Source organism: Pleurodeles waltl, chromosome 4_2 (genome assembly GCF_031143425.1).
Source record: "Pleurodeles waltl isolate 20211129_DDA chromosome 4_2, aPleWal1.hap1.20221129, whole genome shotgun sequence".
NCBI lineage: Eukaryota > Metazoa > Chordata > Amphibia > Caudata > Salamandridae > Pleurodeles > Pleurodeles waltl.
Window position 1 is genome coordinate 608,944,312 of NC_090443.1, and position 21,322 is coordinate 608,965,633.

At 42.2% G+C, this 21,322-nt stretch overlaps 1 protein-coding gene across 1 annotated transcript in view; it reads right to left on the reverse strand.

Moving 5' to 3' along the window:
* Positions 1-21,322, reverse strand: part of DBT (dihydrolipoamide branched chain transacylase E2) — a 122,181-nt gene that overhangs the window by 38,121 nt on the left and 62,738 nt on the right. Inside the window, exons 5-6 of the mRNA XM_069232170.1 lie at positions 8,464-8,591; positions 6,028-6,271 (exon numbers count right to left, since the gene is read on the reverse strand). Of these exons, the coding sequence (XP_069088271.1) occupies positions 6,028-6,271; positions 8,464-8,591 (372 nt within the window). The remainder of the gene's footprint in view (positions 1-6,027; positions 6,272-8,463; positions 8,592-21,322) is intronic.

Here is a 21,322-nt window from a genome sequence, read left to right on the forward strand (position 1 = left end):
AGGCATTTGAGGCTTCTACTATGCCCTTAGAGGAGTATATGTTGCTCCGTTATGACAGCAGATATTAGACTTAACTTTCAAGCCAACACTTTTGTCAAAAGCATTTTCAACATATTTGCTTCCTTAGGTGTATTTGTCCCCTTTGAGTCACCACAACACATTGCAATTGCCTTAAGGTGGCATTATTTCAGATCATCTGTAAAGTCACCTACACCACTATTCAAGCTAGGAATTTTGGCAGGTTTGAAAAGGCTCATAATTATGTTTTTATGGCTAATCCTGGACATGTGCAGCTGTAGCTACCAATGGTGAGGCTCTTCCACGGAGCCCAGTGCAGGAGAGCTACAGTCCACCGAACCAGGAATCCGGAAGTAGTAGCTGAACAGGTGCTTTAGGCCGAGCTTCCCTTGACCTATTTATTGGTCATCCAACCTGTCAAACTGAAACGGTTCAAATAAAGATTAATTAATTACTAGAATGGTCCTACCCTTTGGGTTCCCAGACCTTAGACAGAAAACGATTTCCTAATATTCAGAAAAGGATAATAAACCTACTTCTTTCATGAAGTCATTTGGTGACAACACACCTCAACATGTTTTAGACTACGCCTTCATTATCTGGTTGCTTGATTTGAAAAATAATTTACTGCATCTGTTCATACTTTATCAACAGTGACCAACCGTCCCAACCTTATTAGAGCTTTGAAACAACTGCACAGAGCGCTATGCAAAATAAATAGAGCAGAAAGGGAGTAAGGAATATAATGAACTAGAAATGGCAAAAAAATATAAATATCCACTGCACCCATCTTTTTAACAGTACAGTCCCTTGAACAGACCTTTATTTTGGTTTAAAGAATGTGCTTTTCAAAGATGCCGAAAATGACAGCCCTGCAACAAGAGGGAGCCTTCTGAGCTTTTCCCTAAAGATCTTGAAACTTTCGCCTATACACAGTTCCAGACTTCCTCACTAGTGACCTTTAAGACTTCTAAAACGACTCAAATTAACCTGCCACCTCTGCTCAATTACCTAATATTGCTTTGAGTCTGTATTACGGCTGTATTTACACACCTTGTGCCCCTTCTGCCTTCCTTCCTTATGCCACAATAAAATGTAATAATCTGCTACATTTGTGTTCTCTCACGGTACTTTACGTAGATATCTGGTCTTTAAAAGTCCATATGACTTCTGGGTTTTTGCTGCTTATGTCTTTCACCATAGCCCTCATGTTTTAATTTTACACAGTTTCATCCATCGTCCCAGCCCACTAGACTTATCTTTCCATTCTTTTTGTAAAGCGCTCTGCAGCTCTTTTGGCCTGGTCCACACATAATAGAAACTGAATTAAGTAAAGGTATGATTTGTAGCCCACCAGCTTCTTTCAAAGCAAATCATTCAGATTAACCATAAAAATGAAATAAGCAATGAAAAGCCTGCAGGACACTGAGAGCTGAGATAAACATCACAATCTAAAAAAGAAAGATTGAAGTACTTTTCTGCTTATTTGAGCAGAATCTTTTTCATCAATCTCCAAACACTAAGGCTTGGTGAAAGAACGCAGAGGGGAATCAACCAGACTCCTCTAAGACCATCTGAAGTGGAACACTGCATATATGAGCACAAACAAGCCTGTTTGACACTTGGCAGCTAACATGTACAAGTGTTACAAGTCAGCAATATATATTTCAAATGTTTCCAAGTCGATAAAAAAATAAGTTGTTGTTTACTCTTAAAGAGTTTTAAAGGCCATCAGCCCTTTTAGATTCCACCTTGGATGGTTGAGGAAGAGGAGGAAAGAATAAAAGGTAGAGAAACCACCTGGTTAGCATGGAGTTCTGAATAAACCTTTCAGAAGGAAGGTGAACTCTGAGCATAACTTTATCACGGCAGGAAAAGCTAAATTATGATAGTTGTTCATTAGCACTTATGTGGTGCATAATCTGGAAGGACTCATTGACCCTTCTAACACAAGTCGTTTCTTACAGGAAGGCCAATTTACAAGAAAACATTTTAAGTGAAAAGGAATGCAATTATTCAAGTAGAGGACCCATAAATAATTGAAGAAATAGGCTTAAATACCAAGGGGGAGGACAAAAAGGGGAGTTGATGGAATATCTTTTGCCACATCCGGAATTGTTGCCAAACAGCCATTTACAGAGTTTATGTGCCACCCCTTCTCTACTAAGGGGTCTGAATACTGAAGTATTTGATTTGTCTCTTTTTGAAGTGAAGTGGCTGAAGCACAACATCACAAATATTACAGACCTGTTCGAATAAACAACCCTGGTAGAAGGGCACCTTGCAGTCAGCAATACCATAATCACCTCTGCAAAAAACATGTAAAAAGCCTAGCCTTTCAAGTCAAGTCATGCAAATTTAGCGTCAGAAAGTTTGAGCTGAACAACAGGTGTTTTGATTCAGAAGATATTTCACGAACAATGGAATGTGGAGGAGTGCACCTTCAGTGTGGAATGCCGGGGTACAAAGGTAATCTCACCCAATCTGTGGTGATCAGAAAGTAGAAGCAGATCTTTCTGATTAACGTATGAAGGAGAGGGGCTGACAGAAATGCATATGCAAAGGAAATGTCCAGGGTACAAACAGATTGCACCCAAAGGTCCCTCTTGGGGAATTCCAGTGAAAAACGAGGCTGCATTTCCTTGGTTAAAAACAGATTGATCGCTGTGCGTTCAAAGAGATTAACTGTTGGCCTGCCACTTTATGCTGGAACACCATTTATTGACTGGTGCAGTAGTATAGTTTATCTTCCCTACCACATGAGCCACTGACAGACCAATTCCACCATCTACAGCCCAGCCCCAAAGCTTGATTGTTTTCATGCAGGGTTGAGCTGAATCTATTCAGTCTTGTTTGTTCAGGTTAAACAATCGAGCATAGTGTTGTGAATCAAAATCTAGACCACAGCATTCCTCACTTGTGGTAGGAATACACACAAAGCATTTTCTGCTGAGCCAAAAATGATCAAAGCTGGATTGTCTCTAGACTTACTCCTATAAACTGATGGTGCTCGCATGGATAAAGACATGATTTTATCTTGTTAAATGGTTACCTAAGCTCATGTAACTCTATGTTTGTAGCTGAAAAGCTTCTTTGCTATTGCACTGGAGAAGAAGCTCTGGCTAGCTAATTGTAAAGTAGAAAAACACAAAGCAGGCCTTACCATGCAAACAGGTTTTTACTGTGACTGCCAGTTTGGTGAAGACTTTGGGGCCTGAGACAAATTCAAAAGGCAAGTCTGCAACAAATCACAAATATTGGGGACTTATTGCAAATCTTGGAGCTCTTGTTGTCAACATTTTAAACTCCACTTTCTTGAGATACTAATTTCGTAGCCCAAGGGCTAGAATCGATCTTAAGCCTCCTTCTTTGAGGTAATAAAAAAATATCTTGACCAATAGCCCTTTCCATCTCCGAGGAGGGAGTAATTTGAATCAGTGGTTCCCAACCTGTGGCCCGGGGACCTCAAGGGTCCGCGAAGCATCCTCAGGGCGGGGGGTCTGCTACTACTTAGAAAATTAAATAATATTAACAGATTAAAAAAGCGTATTTAAATAAAGTGGATAAATGTACAACTGAACATTTTAAAACGTACTGTGAATGTTAGGGAACTTGAAATTGGAGGCTAAAAATTAAATTAGCATCCTCAGATTGATTCGTGGGAGCAGTGCAGGTGCATCAAACAGAATAAAGTATGGCGATGTGTGGCTTCAATTTAATTTATAAAAGCTCCAACCTTCTCATTAAAAATAGTTTTTCATTTTTTATTCATTTATATTTGTTTGAAAATTAAATCAAATGTGTTGTCATGTGTATGTGTTTGACGAATGCTTACTTCTATGTTTTATGTATATTGTTTTGCAGTTCAACTCATTGACAATGGTTAGGCCGGGGTCCCCACCTTCCAGTAATGATTCTGTGGGGAGTCTCCAGATTCCAATAATGATTCAGTAGGGGTCGCTGGGTTCCAGTAGTGATACAGTGGGGGTCCCCTGGTTTGAATGCTTCATTTGCTAAAGATGTAAACACTTTCATCAAGATATTTGTGTGGTGAGAAGGGAGATTTCCTCTGGAAAATTAGAGACAAATGTAATTCAGAAACAGCATTCACTTTTTCAAAGTTATCTATGGCCACCTGCAAAGACGTCTGTCACCCATTCGCCAACAAAAGAGGCATGAGTTGGAAGCTCGAGGACAAAGAGGTTTTTGACGTGGCTGAAGCAGACAACAAGGAAGAATTTAGCAAAGCCCATCTCCCACCATCTCTGAGGGGTTGAAATATCTGCTATCACAATAAGGAACTTCATCAATTTCTACCAACGGAAAAAACATACCCTCTATCAATACGCATGCAACAACCTCGTAATCAGTTACATTCAATGGCATGAACGAGGGCTTACGAAACTGATATTTTTGAAGAAATTCACTTCATTTATTCAGGTCATGGTATCACATTAAAAAAAAACATGTTTCATGACTACCATGTTGCTTACCTCTTTAGGGACAATATATTTTAAAAATGTAATCACAATCAAATTAGCAATGTGAATTATTCAGTCCTCATTTCCAAAGCGTGGGTGTGTGCTATTGGGCACTATGCCACATACAGTATACATTACTTAGAGACTGAAGGAATCACTGCTACTTTACCTCAAATGAGAGTGTGTATAATTGAATAAGTCAGATTGCTAATTGAGTAATCTGTAGTGTATGGTGTTGCTTCCATACTCTCATGCTGTCCCCAATGTTGCATCAGTGTCCCATGTTGTTTCCAGATTCACTGCCCATCCCTTGTTTCTTCAGTGTCCTATCGCCCCCCCATACTGCTTCTTTGTTCCCCCGCCATCCCCTGTGTTGCTTTGACTCCCTCGGTTTCATCTCCTGTTGTTTCAGCTCAGGCCTATCTGCTTTAAAAATATTAAAAAACACTTTTGCACATTTTTGTTTTATTGTTAGTTACTGATCCTACCAGGATCGGTAACAAAAACAAAATGTGATCAGTGATGTTGTGCAGCGTGGCCACAAACCTCTGACAAAGCCAATAGGACTCACATGTAAGACAGATTGGCTTTGCCAACGCTTTTTGATGCAGGCCCCTTTTAAAGGACCAAAGAGGGATTAATGTCCTCGTCTTTGCTAAGGTATGGCCTGAATAGAAAGGTTAGTAGGTGCAGTAAACAATACATGAGATTGGTTAAAATAATCTCTGTGGCAGAATTAGAGCATGTAGGTTGTTACTGAGCGTGAGCTACCTACCTTTAAAGAGGCCCCAGTGTGCTGTAAAATTAAATAGTCATTAAAGTTAAATGTTAGGAAGATGAAAGAAAGCGGCCAGATTGAAGCTGGTCTTGGTATCACAGACAGCTTGCTCGTACCTCGTGTTTCTCATGCACATAGCATGACCTGGCTCTGATCTTTGTGGCTGTCCCATAGATTTAGAAGTTCAATTGGAACAGAAAATAGTTCATGGCAAGCACTGCAGACACCCGATAAAATATGCTACACCCAATGCAGCAACATAGGATACATTAGTCCTTGATGTTCGGGAATTAGTTTTGATTAAATAAGACACCCTAATCAAAACACCATGCTTTTACTGTATTTAAGGACGAAAAGGGAACAACAGAAAAAAAGTTTAAATTACTGTAGCGGTGATGTAGTTGTGTAAACTATTTTGCGGTTATGTAATCCTCTACATGGTAAATGGAAAACATTTTTATGGTTTAAGGCTTCCCTGTTAACATTTGGGTGGGCAGTTAATCCTGACAAAATAATGCTCAAAACAGATAGAAATTTTAAAAGCATATAATCCCTAATCCGGTGTGAAGCTATTTGAGGTCAGAACAGACTAAATTATGCAGTGGCTATCAACAGTAATGCTATTTTTTAACATTTTTTATCTGTTTATTCACTCAAACGTATGTCACGCTGAAACAGAATTAAATTATAAACACTATTATGAGCCCTGTTATTTATTAAGAGTAGTAAGAGTAGATAAATAATATTTACCTTTTAAGGGCTCAGTTCGGTCTTTCTCTGTGACTTGGACAGGTCTGGATAGGGGCATGGAGATAACAGGCACCTTTCCCTTTGTTACTGCAGGAACGATGTCTGACTTTGGTGCAGGAGGGATGATCTCCGCCTGAGGAGATGGAGGTAAAATGGCGCCAGTCTGTTTGGCTATGAAGTTCAAGATGTCTTCTTTGAGGATTCGGCCATCTTTTCCAGTTGCCACAATTTCACTAAGCTTGATCTGAAAAATATAAACACGATGCCAAAGTCAATCAGAAGGAAGCAGACACAATCCTCACCTATTACAATATATTCGAATCAACTTGTTATGAAGGCAGGACTTCAGAATCTTCTATAAAAGTCAGATTAGTCCAGACAGAATGAGAAATCACGACACCTTATACGTCCTGGGGAACTCGTTCGCTTTTAAATGCTGCTTTGAAGTAAGTGAAAGTGTTAAGTGCTAACAAAGGGGAGCAATCTGTACCAGAAATTAGGGCTGTCAGTGGCAAATACTCAGCGCTTTAAGGGGTTCACATAAACCCTGTAATGTTCTAAATTTTAGAAAAGATGGTGCATCTAGTGCTTCTATCATCTAGTTACGCAAACCAAGATAACTGCACAATCAGAAATGGTCACCACCGTTTCAAACTGTATTCAACTTTCAACAGAGGGAGAGAAGGTGCTTCTGTATGATGAGGTAAGGCATCAATCTTAGGGTACCCGATAATGGTGCTGCCAAATTATTGAGGAAATGTCCCTAAATGTATTTTTTCTATGCATGAGGAGGCCTCCGGCTAGCAATATATTATTTTGCCTCTGAATCACGATCACTGTTTCTGATCAGAGGAGGCACTGTAATAAGATGGTGGCAAAAATCAGACATGCAACGTTATTCTAGCACACCTGAATTTTATACACAACGCTCAAGCAGACATAATGCACTGAGGTCATTCGGTCTAGAGAAATGAAACCATGAACCACCATCTCAAAATTCTTGAAAGAAAGTAATGGAACATAAAATCATTTCCATAGGTATTGCCATATACGGTGTCCTACTCGACCATTAAAGTGGGCACTGAGGCAAGCATACCAATAGTTAATTCAACTATATATACATGTCCCTCTCTTAAATGCATCTCCCATCCTTGGTTTCTGAACAACCAGTTATGCGCCAGGAATGTCTTCACTACATTGAAACCGAGAGTTGGGCCCAAGTCATCTTAAATGGATGGGGGTAAGGTCTTAGAGTGCATAATATTGCACAAGCGTGAATAACTTTTTTTTATTACAGCAGACCCTTCAATTTCAAACTTTGTAATGGCTACAATGCAGGGGAGAAATGTAAAAAGTCAAAGCCAGTGTAAATGCAACAAAACGAATTCAAAGGACTACTCATTTTAGCCTGATACCTTTGTAATGGCATGCGAAGTAGGTCAAGTGGCTAACTGGGGGATGTTACAATAACTGTTACGGCTGTCGCAGAACTTCAACTTTTTAACCACATACATATCCTGAGTTAAATTGTTTTTATTTTGCACATCTAATACATACATCTTGAAATTCAATTATTGTTACTTCCTTGTTGAGGACATTTCTATTTTTACAAATAATGATATAAATTCGGACAAAAAGAGTCTTCTTAAATATGAAAATACAAATATTCCACATATTCGCCTTTTTTGCTATCGCCCCCACTGCACTTTTGGGAACTATCTGATTGATTCAGTTTATTTTTCAACCTTCCAAACTACTTACAATGGCCCATGTTGCTGAGTAAGCACAATTGAATTAGCATGGAACAATCTTTGAGAGAATTTGCATTCTGGTCTAAATGCGCACCTCCGGACCCAAAAACATCATCATGCTGAGCACGAGATAGGCAAGGCACGGAAGGTTTAAACAGTTAAAAACCTATTTCAGACTGTGAACTCCTTAAAGTAGTGGAGATTTTTTTTTTTTTTTTAAATGGCCACTGTCTGGCGTTTAGCCTCAAGCAAAACACCCGTTTTAAAGGTCTTGTAAATGAGCTTCCAGCAGAGAGAACAAAAATGTAATGAGCAGCTCGAACGACATTCCGCAGCTGACTGCCTGGTGCCTTCCTGTAACTAGGGGTCTCTTCAAACACTGGCAGAGCTGCTGCCCAGGCCTCCAGTGACCACAGAAACGCTTAGGGCTGAGTAATGACTTTTTCTGAGGCAATAATTCTTCGTCCATTGAAACAGGTCCACTTTCAACAATGAAAGACCAGTATTGACTGGCCAGCACCTATTCATCATCATGGTTATCCATTGTCGGTCCTCTACAAGGAGGCGCCATTCCCTCACACCGCGCTACAATGTCCTTCCACATGCAGTCTAGCTCTCTGTGGAAAAGGAACAGGTGACAGGGTCAGAGTTCTAGGCATCAGGCCTGTTCAATCTACCAACCCACATTGTTCTCCATGGCGAGTCGCCGCACAGCCGGGGTGGCCAGTGTTTTGTGGCCCTTAATCTCTTGGTGAGTGTGCTCGTCATGAGCCATGGCAGGCGTTTCAACAATATCCTCTTCTGCAGACACACCTGAAAATTATAAGAAACGGGAAAAAAAATAATCAGCGGCAGGAGAGAACATCTCGAAGTACTACTTAGAAAGCATGTCTTTTACTTTTTTTAAAAACTTTATTTCTCCATTTTCAAACAAACACTGGCGTATGATACATCATACAGCAGAGATGTGAGGCTTCGATACAATTTTCATACATGGTTACAGGAATACAGTAGCAACAGTAATGTAGGCTAGAAATAAACTTTCAGTGACCTATGACATTGCGATCATTACTAACACATTGGACCGTCAGCAGCGACAGAAAAGGAATGTCCTGTTGTTGTAAAAAACAAATACGTAGGAGGCCAAGAAAGCATGTCCACACTTTCTTTCTCAATTCAAACATAGCTTGACCTTTCTGTGGGCTAAAATGCATGCAAGCTTGGAGCATGTAAGTGGATGTCAATAAGGGGCAGACGGAGGAAACATCTACCACCCTTGGTTGTCGCCCGTTAGCCCTGGCACCGGTGTTCATACTCAGGGGCCTTTATTCTCAGGGGACTCTGCAGAATGTAAGCGGGGCGCTAAACCCCGGTTATAGTATGTTTACATTACCTCCCTTTTCCAAAGCGAGTCCGTAGTGAATAAAATACTTTTGGGGGCAAAGCGTGGGGCAAAGTGCCGTCTGAGGCCCAAGGGGTGTGAGGTCACTACTGCTGCAGCAAGGCGTTGTGGTCACTTGAGAAGTGGGGCGCGGGCTCGGAATTTGAACTGGAGCTGCATTTACAACTTTGCTGGTTTCAAGCCTGGTTGTTCAAACGTTAATGACAAACGCCCACCATTACATTTACCCTGCAAGGCAGACGATCCTCAACGTAATGGGAAAGGCTATGGATTCAAAGAACAGTGTATTTATTCATCCGATACTGCCGGATATTACGTATAGCACTCTGTTGCCCTCACAGCAAGGTCAGCACCAATAGTAATACCAGGAGCAAAGGCAACAGTTCCAGCTATTTTTTACGTGATCTATTAAGCGGTTTGACTTAACTGGTAGGGGTTATAGCCTCATGTGCACGACAAAACATGAAATACCTTTTCCTACAGAGGACACCAGACAAATGTCACGTCAACTCGGACAATATGATTGTAAATTGCAATTCCTTATGCTCTTGAAACTTAAAAAAAAAAAAAAAAAAAGTAAAAGCAGGCCAAACATAACTAAGGAATTAGTTTTTTGTTGAAATGTTAAAACATCTTTAAATTTATAAAACTGGTGAGAATGGTCAGAGTTTTGTACAGAATGTTATGTATTGGCAGGGCTGCTACAGCATACAACACGCTAACACAAAGACAATTTGCAGCAAGCTCATAGACAACGCATCTGTCCCTATAAGTACCTGATAATTCACAAAAACAAAGTATATATGTATTAATTTATCATCTTCTTGGACCTGGTTCGAACCCCTGATTTTCCCATATCTTTGTTTCCATCGTTTCCCACCCCTTCTGGTCTTGTTTCTTTTCGAATTGTTTTTGTGCCTAGATGTAGTCGCTCCATTTCCACTAAAAAAATTGGAGGCATCACAAGAAATCTGTTTGGAAGAGCAACTATCTTTTGAGGTACAGCTATCAATTGAGGATATTGAACTACCACTAGACGGATCCGTATTAGCCAGGTCTCCAGCCCTAGGTGTTACAAATGTGGAGGTTTTCACATTATCATATTTGCGGGCAAAGGTGTAAATTCGACCCAGTTTGTAATCCAAATCATCACGTTTGACTTTACGTAGTTTTTTTTATCCCTCAGGTACATTTGATAATCATCAATTATTCTGCCCAAAATTTCATAATTTTTCTTAACCAGATCATTTAGGGTGATTTCATCGATCTCTTTTTCTAGTACCTCTATGTCACCCTTAAGCTTGGTGACATTTTTGTCAGTGTGCTTAATCAATATGCGCATCATGTTAAAAGATGCATTTTGCAAGTTAGCCTCCCAATCTTTAAGGGATTCCTCATCTAAATCCTCATATGTGGGAAAGATCAAAATCCTGAGACATCTAGGTATCTTGTTGTTGTCTAGATATTTCTGTAAAGTGACCCCGTCCCACCACCTTGCCAATTCTTGTTTCTTAAGTTTTTCCAAATTTTGAAATTTCACTTTCAAACTGTCGGTCTTTGGTGTTGGTATTTCAGTAGTGGTGATACTGGTTTGGGTTGTAAAGAGATTCCTGGCCAATTATTCTCGATTATCTTTAAAGTGTGACATCATACCCTGGTTAGGGAGTGCGCAAGAGCCTTAAAAACAACACGCTAACACAAAGACAATTTTCAGCAAGCTCATAGACAACGCACCTGTCCCTATAAGTACCTGATAATTCACAAAGACAAAGTATATATGTGTTAATTTATCATCAGCATGCAACTTAAGACCTTTGCATATTCTTATTCGGTTTCACTGTGCTTTTTCATTTGTGTTGGTACGCAATATTCTCTCCAGTGGACCTTTCCATTTTGAATCATGTTTTTTCTGTACCCAAATGGGCTCTTGTTATGTAGTGTATATTGTACATATTGTTCTCATGTTACATTACAGCCCTGAAGAAGGCCAGACAGTGGGCGAAACGCATTGGCTGTCCATCCATTGTCATACATACCTCATTTACGGAGTTTGAAGTCTGTCCATCCATTGTCTTACGTACCTCATTTACGGAGTTTGAAAATACAAAGCACTGGACTTGTAAAGAAATATTAAAAAGAAAGAAATATTCTTCTGCATTATTGGAGCACTGGACTTTTCTTTCAATTTACATTACATGTGCACTTGTGTGGCGGTGCACCACCTTTTTTGTTTTCTGCTTCTGCATACAAGTCGAATGTGCATGGGGAGCTGGAAAATAGGACCAGGTGGTGCATCATCACTTCAGCATCAGGTGATCATTTTCTTATTTTCTGTAGACTGTTGTAGACCTGACCTTTGTGGATGTGTGGATGGAAATGAAAAAGTAAGTGTTACACTGTGTGAAATTCACACAACAATTACATTAGAAACGTGGCTGCACTTATTACTCGGCTAAGCTGCAGGACACAGTTTTGGGGGAAAAATTTATATATATATATATATATATATATATATATACATACACACACACACACACACACACACACACACACACATACATACATACATATGCACACACACACACAACATGACATACCTATAATTATGAGGATCGGGCATTGATCGTAATGAAGAGTGTATTTAGTATTCTAGCTACACGCAAGCTTTTATAGTTGGGAAGGTTATAAAGCGGACCGAGGCAAATGTAACTGCACTTTTAGTTTTTTGATGCACTTGCACGAAAGTACCTAAACATACTACAAGTTTCCATAGTCGTCAAGCACTCTCAGAGTAAAATATTTTATCCAGAATCGGTATAATTTATAATGCTGATTTCTCGGATTAGTTGATATTCACCTGCACCTCTATTTGGGGCAATTGCTTCTCTTCCGTTTTCCCCCTCCGAGCGGTCTGATTCAACCTTAGATTCTGAGGTGCCTTTACTGGGTAACTCCTGTTGGTTTCTCCTCCATCAAATTAAGCTTTTTCCTTGGTATATCGAATTTTCTTGCAAATGTTAACACTCGACCCTGCTCATAATCACGCTCAGGTCTCACAAACTTGCTTTGTTTCCACTGCTTGATTGGGTTTCATAAGCAATCAAACATGTTTACATTTGCTGCCTTAAATCCTCTGTTTGCGTAGCCTCGTGATCAAGAGCTATTATCTACTCCAATTTCTAAATCTCCTCCAACAACTTGGCCCTATCGCGAATGGTGTATTTTATCAAAAATGTTGATAATTCCTAATGCCGAGGATGTAGTAAATTCAGCCCCTTCTTGTAATAACTGGGCATCCGGATTCTCACAGGCAGGCACCGTATAGAGACCCAGTCCAAGTGGCACCCGCTCAATCTCCAAATATCGCTGCAATGAAGTGTATTTTATCAAAATGTTGATAATTCCTAACGCCGAGGCTGTAGTAAATTCAGCCCCTTCTTGTAATAACTGGGCATCTGGATTCTCACAGGCAGGCACCGTATAGACACCCAGTCCAAGTGGCACCAGCTCAATCTCCAAATATCGCTGCAATGATGTGGCTTCCCATCACTTCCTCTCGTGGTGTACGTCCAAACACCACAGCTGCTGCTTCTACGCGTTCTGCGTCAAAAAACATACTTTCTATAGCTGGCCTGACCAATACTCTTCCACTTCAACAACTGTCTCTCAGCCCATATCGTGCTCGAAACCTCACTCCTTCCCACCAAGGTAAATGTAGAAAGATCAGGGGAACTGGCACTCACCGCCATTGTCCGTTCTCCGTAACGAAGACCTCGGACTAGGTTCTCAGAGCGTCCCTGAGGGCTCGAGATTGTCGTCCCACTCCAATTATGGAACTACAGAGCTCGCTCTCCTTAGAGATAATGAGCACGCGGAGCTGACAGCATGCAATCAGCTCCTTATAAACCGTCCTGCTCTCAACAAGCAGGACTCGTGAAGTAAGGAACAGTGGAAAGCTATCTTGTCACTCAAGAATGATGCCTCTATACAGATTAGGTCTTCGGACAAAGACGGGAATATCGCTCTGGAGGAAAGAGGAATCATAACAGATGAGGAATATCACTTTTTGAAAGTGGAATAGCCCCCCATTCCTACATTTGATCATAAACCGAAAATCCACTGGAATGACAAAGCTCCACCAGAGCGGCCGATAGTTTCCTCCAAAGGAAGCCTATTAGAGAATGTGTCTGTTTTCATTGATCATTTTCTGTTCCCATTTGTAGAAAATCTTAGTTCTTATGTGAGTGACTCCACAGACTGCATAAGGATTATTCAACGCGTCTGTTTTTTTGTTGGCCGATTTGTACATAAATTATACAAATTTTGGACAAATTATTTTACTCTGTGGGAGTGCTTGACAACTACGGAAATTTGAATATATTGTGAAGCCGCCTTCACGAGTCCTGCACCCGCCATGTTGAGATTGGCACAGCACTGGGCGGGACGGTATAATATATATATGCACATACATATATACATACATACATACACACACACACACACACACACACACACACACACACACACACACACATTACATATAACGCAGTCGGCGTCAAATGCAGTCAACACACAGATCTATCTACAGAATCAACCTGGGTTCAAGCACTTGGCTGAAACAGAAGTAGGCTCCTACAAACAAGCTTTAAACTTCTATGGATCCCAACGCTGAAAACTGAGATTTGCCCTAACAGAGAACTGATATCCTCGGACCTTGCCTCCCTGACTGTGTAGATCTCTTGATGGGAGTGTGTGTGGCGGGATTCACTTCTCCACTCAGTGCTCTGGTGATTCTGCAACCACGCACTACTCAAATACCATCCTTACTGGTGACACATCTATCCCAGGTACTGCTAGAGGCCCATCTGACATCATGTTTAGCCGCTACTTGCATCAAAGATGCGCTTTTTCACAATGGTCATTGGGTGTCCCAAAGGGAATGACATACTAGATAACTGAACAAGCATTCCCAGATCCAACAAGCCACGTTATTTTATGAGTGAAAGCGCTTCTTCGTTTGAGGGGTGTGTGCTTTTGTGGCTGTGTGAGTGGGAAAATGCGAATAAGGCATTTGATGGATGAATGAGTGAGTGCATAATTCAATCCTGCCAACTTAATAAAATAAAATCACTGTGATTAGAGGGAAGAGCCTTGGAGTAACTAGGCACGTCTTCACGTTGAGAACTGCCTGACTGACTTCTGTCTCCTCCTTCCACCAGCCTCCCTGCAGGAAAATACCATCTTGCCTGGCATGTTACCCCCATTTTTACATGTATGCTTTTGATTCGATTAGGTGGGACTACCTGAGGTCGGTGATGGTGAGGATGGGCCTGGGTGAGAACTGGGCGAGGTGGGTGGACCTACTGTACTCGTCCCCACTGGCAAGAGTGAAGACGGGTAGAACTATATCCAGAACATACCCAGTGTTTCGCGGAACCAGACAGGGGTGCCCCCTTTCCCTGCTATTGTTTGCCCTGGCGATTGAGCCCCTCGCGACCCGACTGCGGGAGGAAGGAGCGGGAAGGGGGTTGTATGTGGACCAACTAAACATATTGTATCCCTATATGCTGACGACATACTAATATACCTCGGGGACGGCACCAGCGGCCTCCCCTGGGCCCTTAGTGTTTTGGAGAACTTTGGTGAGGTTTCCGGACTTCACCTAAACTGCAGCAAAACTTATGTGTTCCCTCTGACTCCTGGTAGTGAGCGTCCAGCAACATGCCCAATAGACGTGAACTGGGCCCCACGAACCTTCAAGTATCTGGGTATTCAGATATTCCACGAGTTGGGAGATCTCAGGGAGGGTAATCTGGACAGGGCGCTGCGATCCCTGAGGTCCTCGGTAGGGTTCTGGCGTTCTCTGAAGCTAACAGTAATGGCCAGAGTGGCACTGTCCAAGATAATTATGCTTCCCCGACTCCTCTATTACTTCGCTAACCTACCGTTGCTGATCCCCCCCATCATGGTTTCGTGACCTGAACATGCTGCTAAGAGAACTAATTTGGGACGATGGTCGCAGACGCACCGCACTTACAACCCTCTGCAGGCCGACTCATATGGGAGGACTGGGCACCCCCGACTTTGAGGCTTATTACCTGGCATCCCAACTACAATGGGTGTCTGGCTGGCTGACGGGCAGAGGACTACAGGACTTGTGCACACCCCAGGGGATAATAGAAGCAACATGAATTGTGGCACGCATGATAGGCAGGAAGATAGCCCTACCTGGTAGCAACATAATGACGAGTGTCGCATTGGCATGCTGGAAGAGGTGCATGAAAAGAGTGGGAGTGGGCCCCCCCCTATTCTCCGGCTCTGCCGCTTTCGGCGCTGGCCCTGGGAGCTGGGGGGGAAGGGCCCGGGAAGCCTCGGACTTGGCCCATGGACAAGAGCAGGGATCGAGACTGTGAGTGGGCTCTTTAACAGGGGAGTACTGAGGGAATTCTCTGCTCTAACAGAAGTGGGTGTTCCCCGGGGCCAGTTCCTACTCTTCGGGAGGCTGGTTCACACCCTGAAAGACCATTGGTGCACAATAAATGCAGAGCCCGCAGTCCATGGGGTGCTGCACCTCCTGTTGACATTGGGGGAGGAACCCCATCTGATAGCTAAAATTTACCGGGCCCAGGCCCAGGCTGTATTAGACCCCTTGCAATCCATGAGGGAGCGATGGGGAGGCACTATTGGGCGGGAATTGACTGTCTTAGAATGGAACAAAGCACTGGCATACCCCCGGGTGGTCTCTCGTAACATGCGATTACGATACATCCAATATAATTATCTACACAGAACGTACCTCACACCACACCGACTATTCTGAATATACGGAGGGACCCCCAGGACATGCCCAAGGTGCCGGGGGGGTGAAGCAGATTTTGACCATATGGTGTGGGGGTGCTCAGTGCTTCAAATCGGTTGGAAGGAGGCACTGGCTGCCCTCTCTCCGGACCTGTGCTTGTTGGGTCTCAGGCCGACTGAGTTAAAGAGGAAAGTAAGAGGGCGTTTCCTAGACCTAACCCTGGCCCTTTATAAAAGGCTGATCTCAAAGGGCTGGAAGGCCTCGGTCCACCCCCCGCTAGCTGACTGGAAAAGGGATGTTACGAAATGGTCCAGGGCCGAACTGCAGGTCCTGAAGGCCGAGGAGACCAAGGGCATCCGACAGGTTCTTATCGCCCAGACCTGGGAAGAACTGGTGACGACATGGGATGAGCTATCCAAGAGAACAACAAACGCCGAAGTAGGAGTGGGAGAGGGTTAGCATACCTCAGGGGGTGGTCCCGAGCAGGAAGTTACCCAAGAGGTGCCTTGAGATCCCGTACTGACACCCGGTCCGCATGGAGAAATGGGTAAAAGAGACATACGAGTCGCCACAATGCCACAAGAGCCGGGGGGTGGAAGGGGTGGAAAGAGTGGACTCCTGCCCCATTCACACACTGGTGCGCCCCGGGCATGGCCCTTACATTTATGTTACTGTGCCCCAGCTTCTTAAAGATTATTAACCACAAGTCCCACCCACGCAATGCTGTAAAGTTGATCTTCTGTTTAGTTTACTTACCCTTCCTATCCCCCCCTAGTTTCCCTTTTCTTCCTTCTTCTTCCTTTACCTCCCCTTATTCTCGATCTTCTTTCCTTATGGTCTCTCCTCCAAGTTGTAAATAGAAACGGGCTTTTTCTTCTTAAACTTGTTACTTATAAAAATGACACAAATCAATACTATAGATCAACGGTGAGCTCGGCACAGATGGTCAAGGGGCTTAGAGACAAACGCATAAATACTACTATGGGCGCCACAGGAATATACAATGAAGCACGAGTAATGTATGCTACAAGGGTGGCCAGTTTATATGCTCATGTATAACGAGTGCAAGTGATTACTTTGAATAGACATACAAATGTATAATAACAAAATGTTAATAAAATATATTTAAAAAAAAAATAAAAAAAAATAAAAGATGTAGAGGAATTGTGGTCTGTTCTTGAAGAGAAGGCAAATGCTTCGTACATTTAGAAGAATATCAACCTTTCATATAGCACATTCAGATTCCGTGAACCTCCCTTAAAACGTATGGCAACATTGTTTAAATATGCAGAATAAGGCTCCACTTTCCCAGCTTTCATTTTTGGCAGGAAAACATTTTGCAGTGTGATATTTGGCCAGGGTATTTACACAACAACAGTTTGAAAGCTCACCAGAGGATACTGATTCCGAAACATTCTTTACATGCAAAGCACAATTATGCGCTTTACACTTTCTACATTGACCTTTCCCCACACGTCCCCTGTGGCTTTCCATAACCCCATCTTCCTTTTCTTCAATTTGGGTATCTTGATGAATGGCTACCCTAGGGCTACAGTTAGAAGATTATATAACTATTTGTAGTGAGCAAGACTCCGCCATCACCAGCCCCATATTCATCAGATAAAATGTGAGGAGGGACTTCAGAAAACAGAAGCTTTAAATTGATAATAGTGAAAGCGTTTTAATAACTGTTTTGTAATGGTTCCAAAAGTGAACTCATCAACATCTTCAGGTCACCTTGTTATTTGTCTCAAAATTTTTATCAAAGCACAATCCGAAGTAGACTGTTTACCTTTTATCAAGCAAATATTTTATACAATTAGAAAGCAGGGTGCTGCAGATGACTTTCTGGCCTGTTACAACAGCCAGAGAAATGTTTGTGAAAAACATAGGTTTGCCTGAAATAAGGCACAAGCTAAACTGGACTGACTTTACACTTTTTTCCTAAATGGTTCCGCCTACCATTCCAAGGAAATTATAACACTTAAAATAACAGAGGAAGCACATAACGTACCTAAAGTGTTCATCAATAAAATAAATGTCAAAGGGAATGCAACATAATTGTAAGGGAAAATAAAGCCTTTATAAAAAAAGTTGCCATCATTTATTAACTTATTGTTCTAACTGATAATCAGTCCTACAGATTTCTCATTGTGACTCCCAAAATAGCATTACACAAAGACGAGGGACTGAGGACACACAAAACAATTATTACACCAGTTCTCAAAACTGCTTCGCCATATTGCGTTTCATGCTTTATGTTGGAATAAAGTGGTAGTACTTGGTGAATAGAGGTGATAGAATCAAGACACACCTTGGCAGATGTTTACTCTTATTATCCCTCTCTCCCTGAAAAACGCTACTTTACCACTCAGTGAATGAGCTCAATTGAACTCTGAAGTCACGAAGGAGGGTCTATTTGTGTCAACAACAAATTCTTTAATGCATAACATCCCCCAACCAGAAATATTCTTATAGCAAGGTTGTAGTATTATACGGTATGACTTGGGAGTCTTACCACGTAATACTAGCACATTACCCAATAGTAGACCTCGGGGTCACACTAGTAAACCTTAGCTCAGTCCTGGTAGTGCGGCAAAGAGCATTCAGGCTACTTAGAGGAACATGTGTAAAGCATTTCACAATGCCAATGTGGACAATAAGTAAATGACAACTCCAAAGAAATCGAAATTCGAAAAATAAAAGCTTATTTGTTATTTAAATTTAGACACCAAGACAAACTTTTTAAGTTACACACAACCAGAGTTGTGAATTTTAGAAGCTTTAAAAAAATAGGGTATTTTCACAGTTTAAATGATTCCTTTTATGGTCAATGGAGGAAATGAAAGTGAGCACTCGGGCACTTGCAAGGTGAACTCCGGGGAACCCACTTGGACTTAAGGTTCTGTGGGGCCCTAGACCAAGAGTCAGTCAGTTTCCTATTACCTTGCACAGGCTGCCTTCAGAAGGAAGCAATCAGACTGTACCAAGCAATTCCAGTATACTCTCTGAAGCAAAAGAACAGCCCAAAATGAACATTTTTATTTTACTCCAAGAATAAACCAAAATTCGAAAGGATGATTGACTCCACTTGTTTCCTTAATCTACAGGTTTAACATATCCTCTAAAGCAACTTGTTGGCCAAACCACTGCAAACGTTGCTCCAGAGAAGGATAAATTCACTCTCTTCCAATATGCTGCAACACAAACTGGTTCAACTGCAGTCTTAGATGCAAACAAGGAGGCATGCCCAAGTACCAAAACAAGCATTTGCAATGCAACGGGTCTCGCGTTTGCTCATGTTAGAGCTGATAGCGTTGTAAACCCCTAACCCGACTTTTCACCCATCGGCAAAAGTGCATTTATGTACTTAACCCGAAAAAGTGCAATTAACTGTGGAAAGCGCTCGACTTCTGCCAAGCGAAATCGCGCTAGTAAAAAGTAGTCCACGAGCCGGACAGAAAACAGCGAGCCTCGCATGTTTTCTGTACTTGGTCGATGCGCTGGAGGAGGGCTAGCCACCGGAAAAGGCATGACGTATGCATGCATTTGACTAATGAAAGCAATCAGATTTAAATATGCAAGCCCACGAACCAATGAAAAACACTGATGTGACGTCCACAGGGCTCCGAGCCCTTTTTCTAAACTCTAAAGCGTCTCGCTGCGATACGCATGCGCGACCCTAAAAATGCATAGGATTCTAGCATAATGCTCAAACGCTTTATTGTAGGGGTTTCACTGGAACTGGTGATGTCATAAGAGCGGAAGATGCTGGCTAGAGGAATCATGAATGTGTTGAAGAGGGTCGGGCTCAGGTATGATTCTTACAGAACTCTACAGATGATGTGTAGGTACAAGGTGTATAGTGCAAAGCTGAATGACTGGTTTCTTCCAGTCAGGAAGGAGCAGATCCAGTGGAGTGTGTGTCTTTGAATTCCGATTCAGTTATGTAGGCGTTGAATGAAGATGGGGCGGGAGTCTGTCAAACGCTAAGGAGAGACACAGAAGGATAAGGCCTGTCATTTCTCCTCGGAGTGTCATGCAGAGGTCTTCTGTGGCAGCGATGATGGTAATTTCCTTGCTGTGATTGGGTCTGAAAGCATGTTGAGTGGTGTCAAGGAGTTTGTGGTTGTTGAGGTATTCGGTGGGGTGTCTGGTGATGATTTTCCTCTAAGATCATGGCTGGAAATGATAGCAGGGAGATCAGTCTGTAATTGGTAGGCATTGAAGGGGCCACAGAGGGTTTCTTCAGTAATGAGAGGTCAGGTGCGTGTTTCCAAGCATCTGGGAAGGTCACTGAAGAGGCAGAGGCATTTAGAATGGGGGTAAGCATGGCACTGATGGGCTCTGAAGTAGGCGTGGTGGGCCAAGGGGGGCAATGGGACCCCTGAATGGATGGACTTCATGGTGATGGCATTTCCTTCTGGGGAGATGAGCCATGTGGTTAGCACTGGTTCTTTGGATGAGATAAGGAAGTATTTAGCAAGGTCTGTCAAGTCTGGTTGTGGATTGGAGTTGCTGTAAATGGTAGGGATTTTGTTGCTGAATTACAGTGATATTGTTGCAGAGTTCCTGTGGAGAGGTGCTTGAGTTGGATGAAGCGGATAGTGAGGTGAAATCTTTCACAGCAGCAAAGATGTATTTGCTTCTGTTGAAATAAAATCCAAGTTTAGTGAAAGGGTGAGTTCCACACATAAATGCCAGACTACTGTTTCTAGGAAACAGGCTTCAATCAGTCAATTGTCCAAGCAGATGGACATATGCGCCATCTGGGGAGGTGGACCAATACAACTGCCATTACTCTCATGAACCCTCAGAGCTGAAAAGATGCCAAAAGGAAGGTCATCAAATTAGTATTGTTGCCTCCTAATGACTCACCTAAGGTACTTCCTATTGCAAATGGAAATCAGGACGTGGAAATACATGTAATGAAAATCTAAGGAATCTATCCAGGATAAACTCTGAAATACTTGAAGGCTTTGCTGAGTGACATCCATTTTTATTTTACTGTTTAAGAACCAAAAGTTAAGAAGACTGCAATCTTCCCTCAGGAAATATAATATTTTGAGTAGCATCCTTTTCCACTCTTGCTAAGGATCCTGCTCTATCCTCTAAGTGTGCACTATTAAATCTACCCCTTTCATTAAGCCGTTAGAGTAAGAATAGGGAGAAGTGGTGGTTTTCAGCACAGTGAGAGGAAGTACTCCATTGATAATTCTCAATGATCCCCTTACTCTAGACATGAAAGCAGCCTCTTGATAACTTGAAGTGCGAGGATGTAAGGAGTGGATAAGAAAAATATGGTAAGAAACCGAGGGAGAAATAAGAAAAGGAACAGAGGAC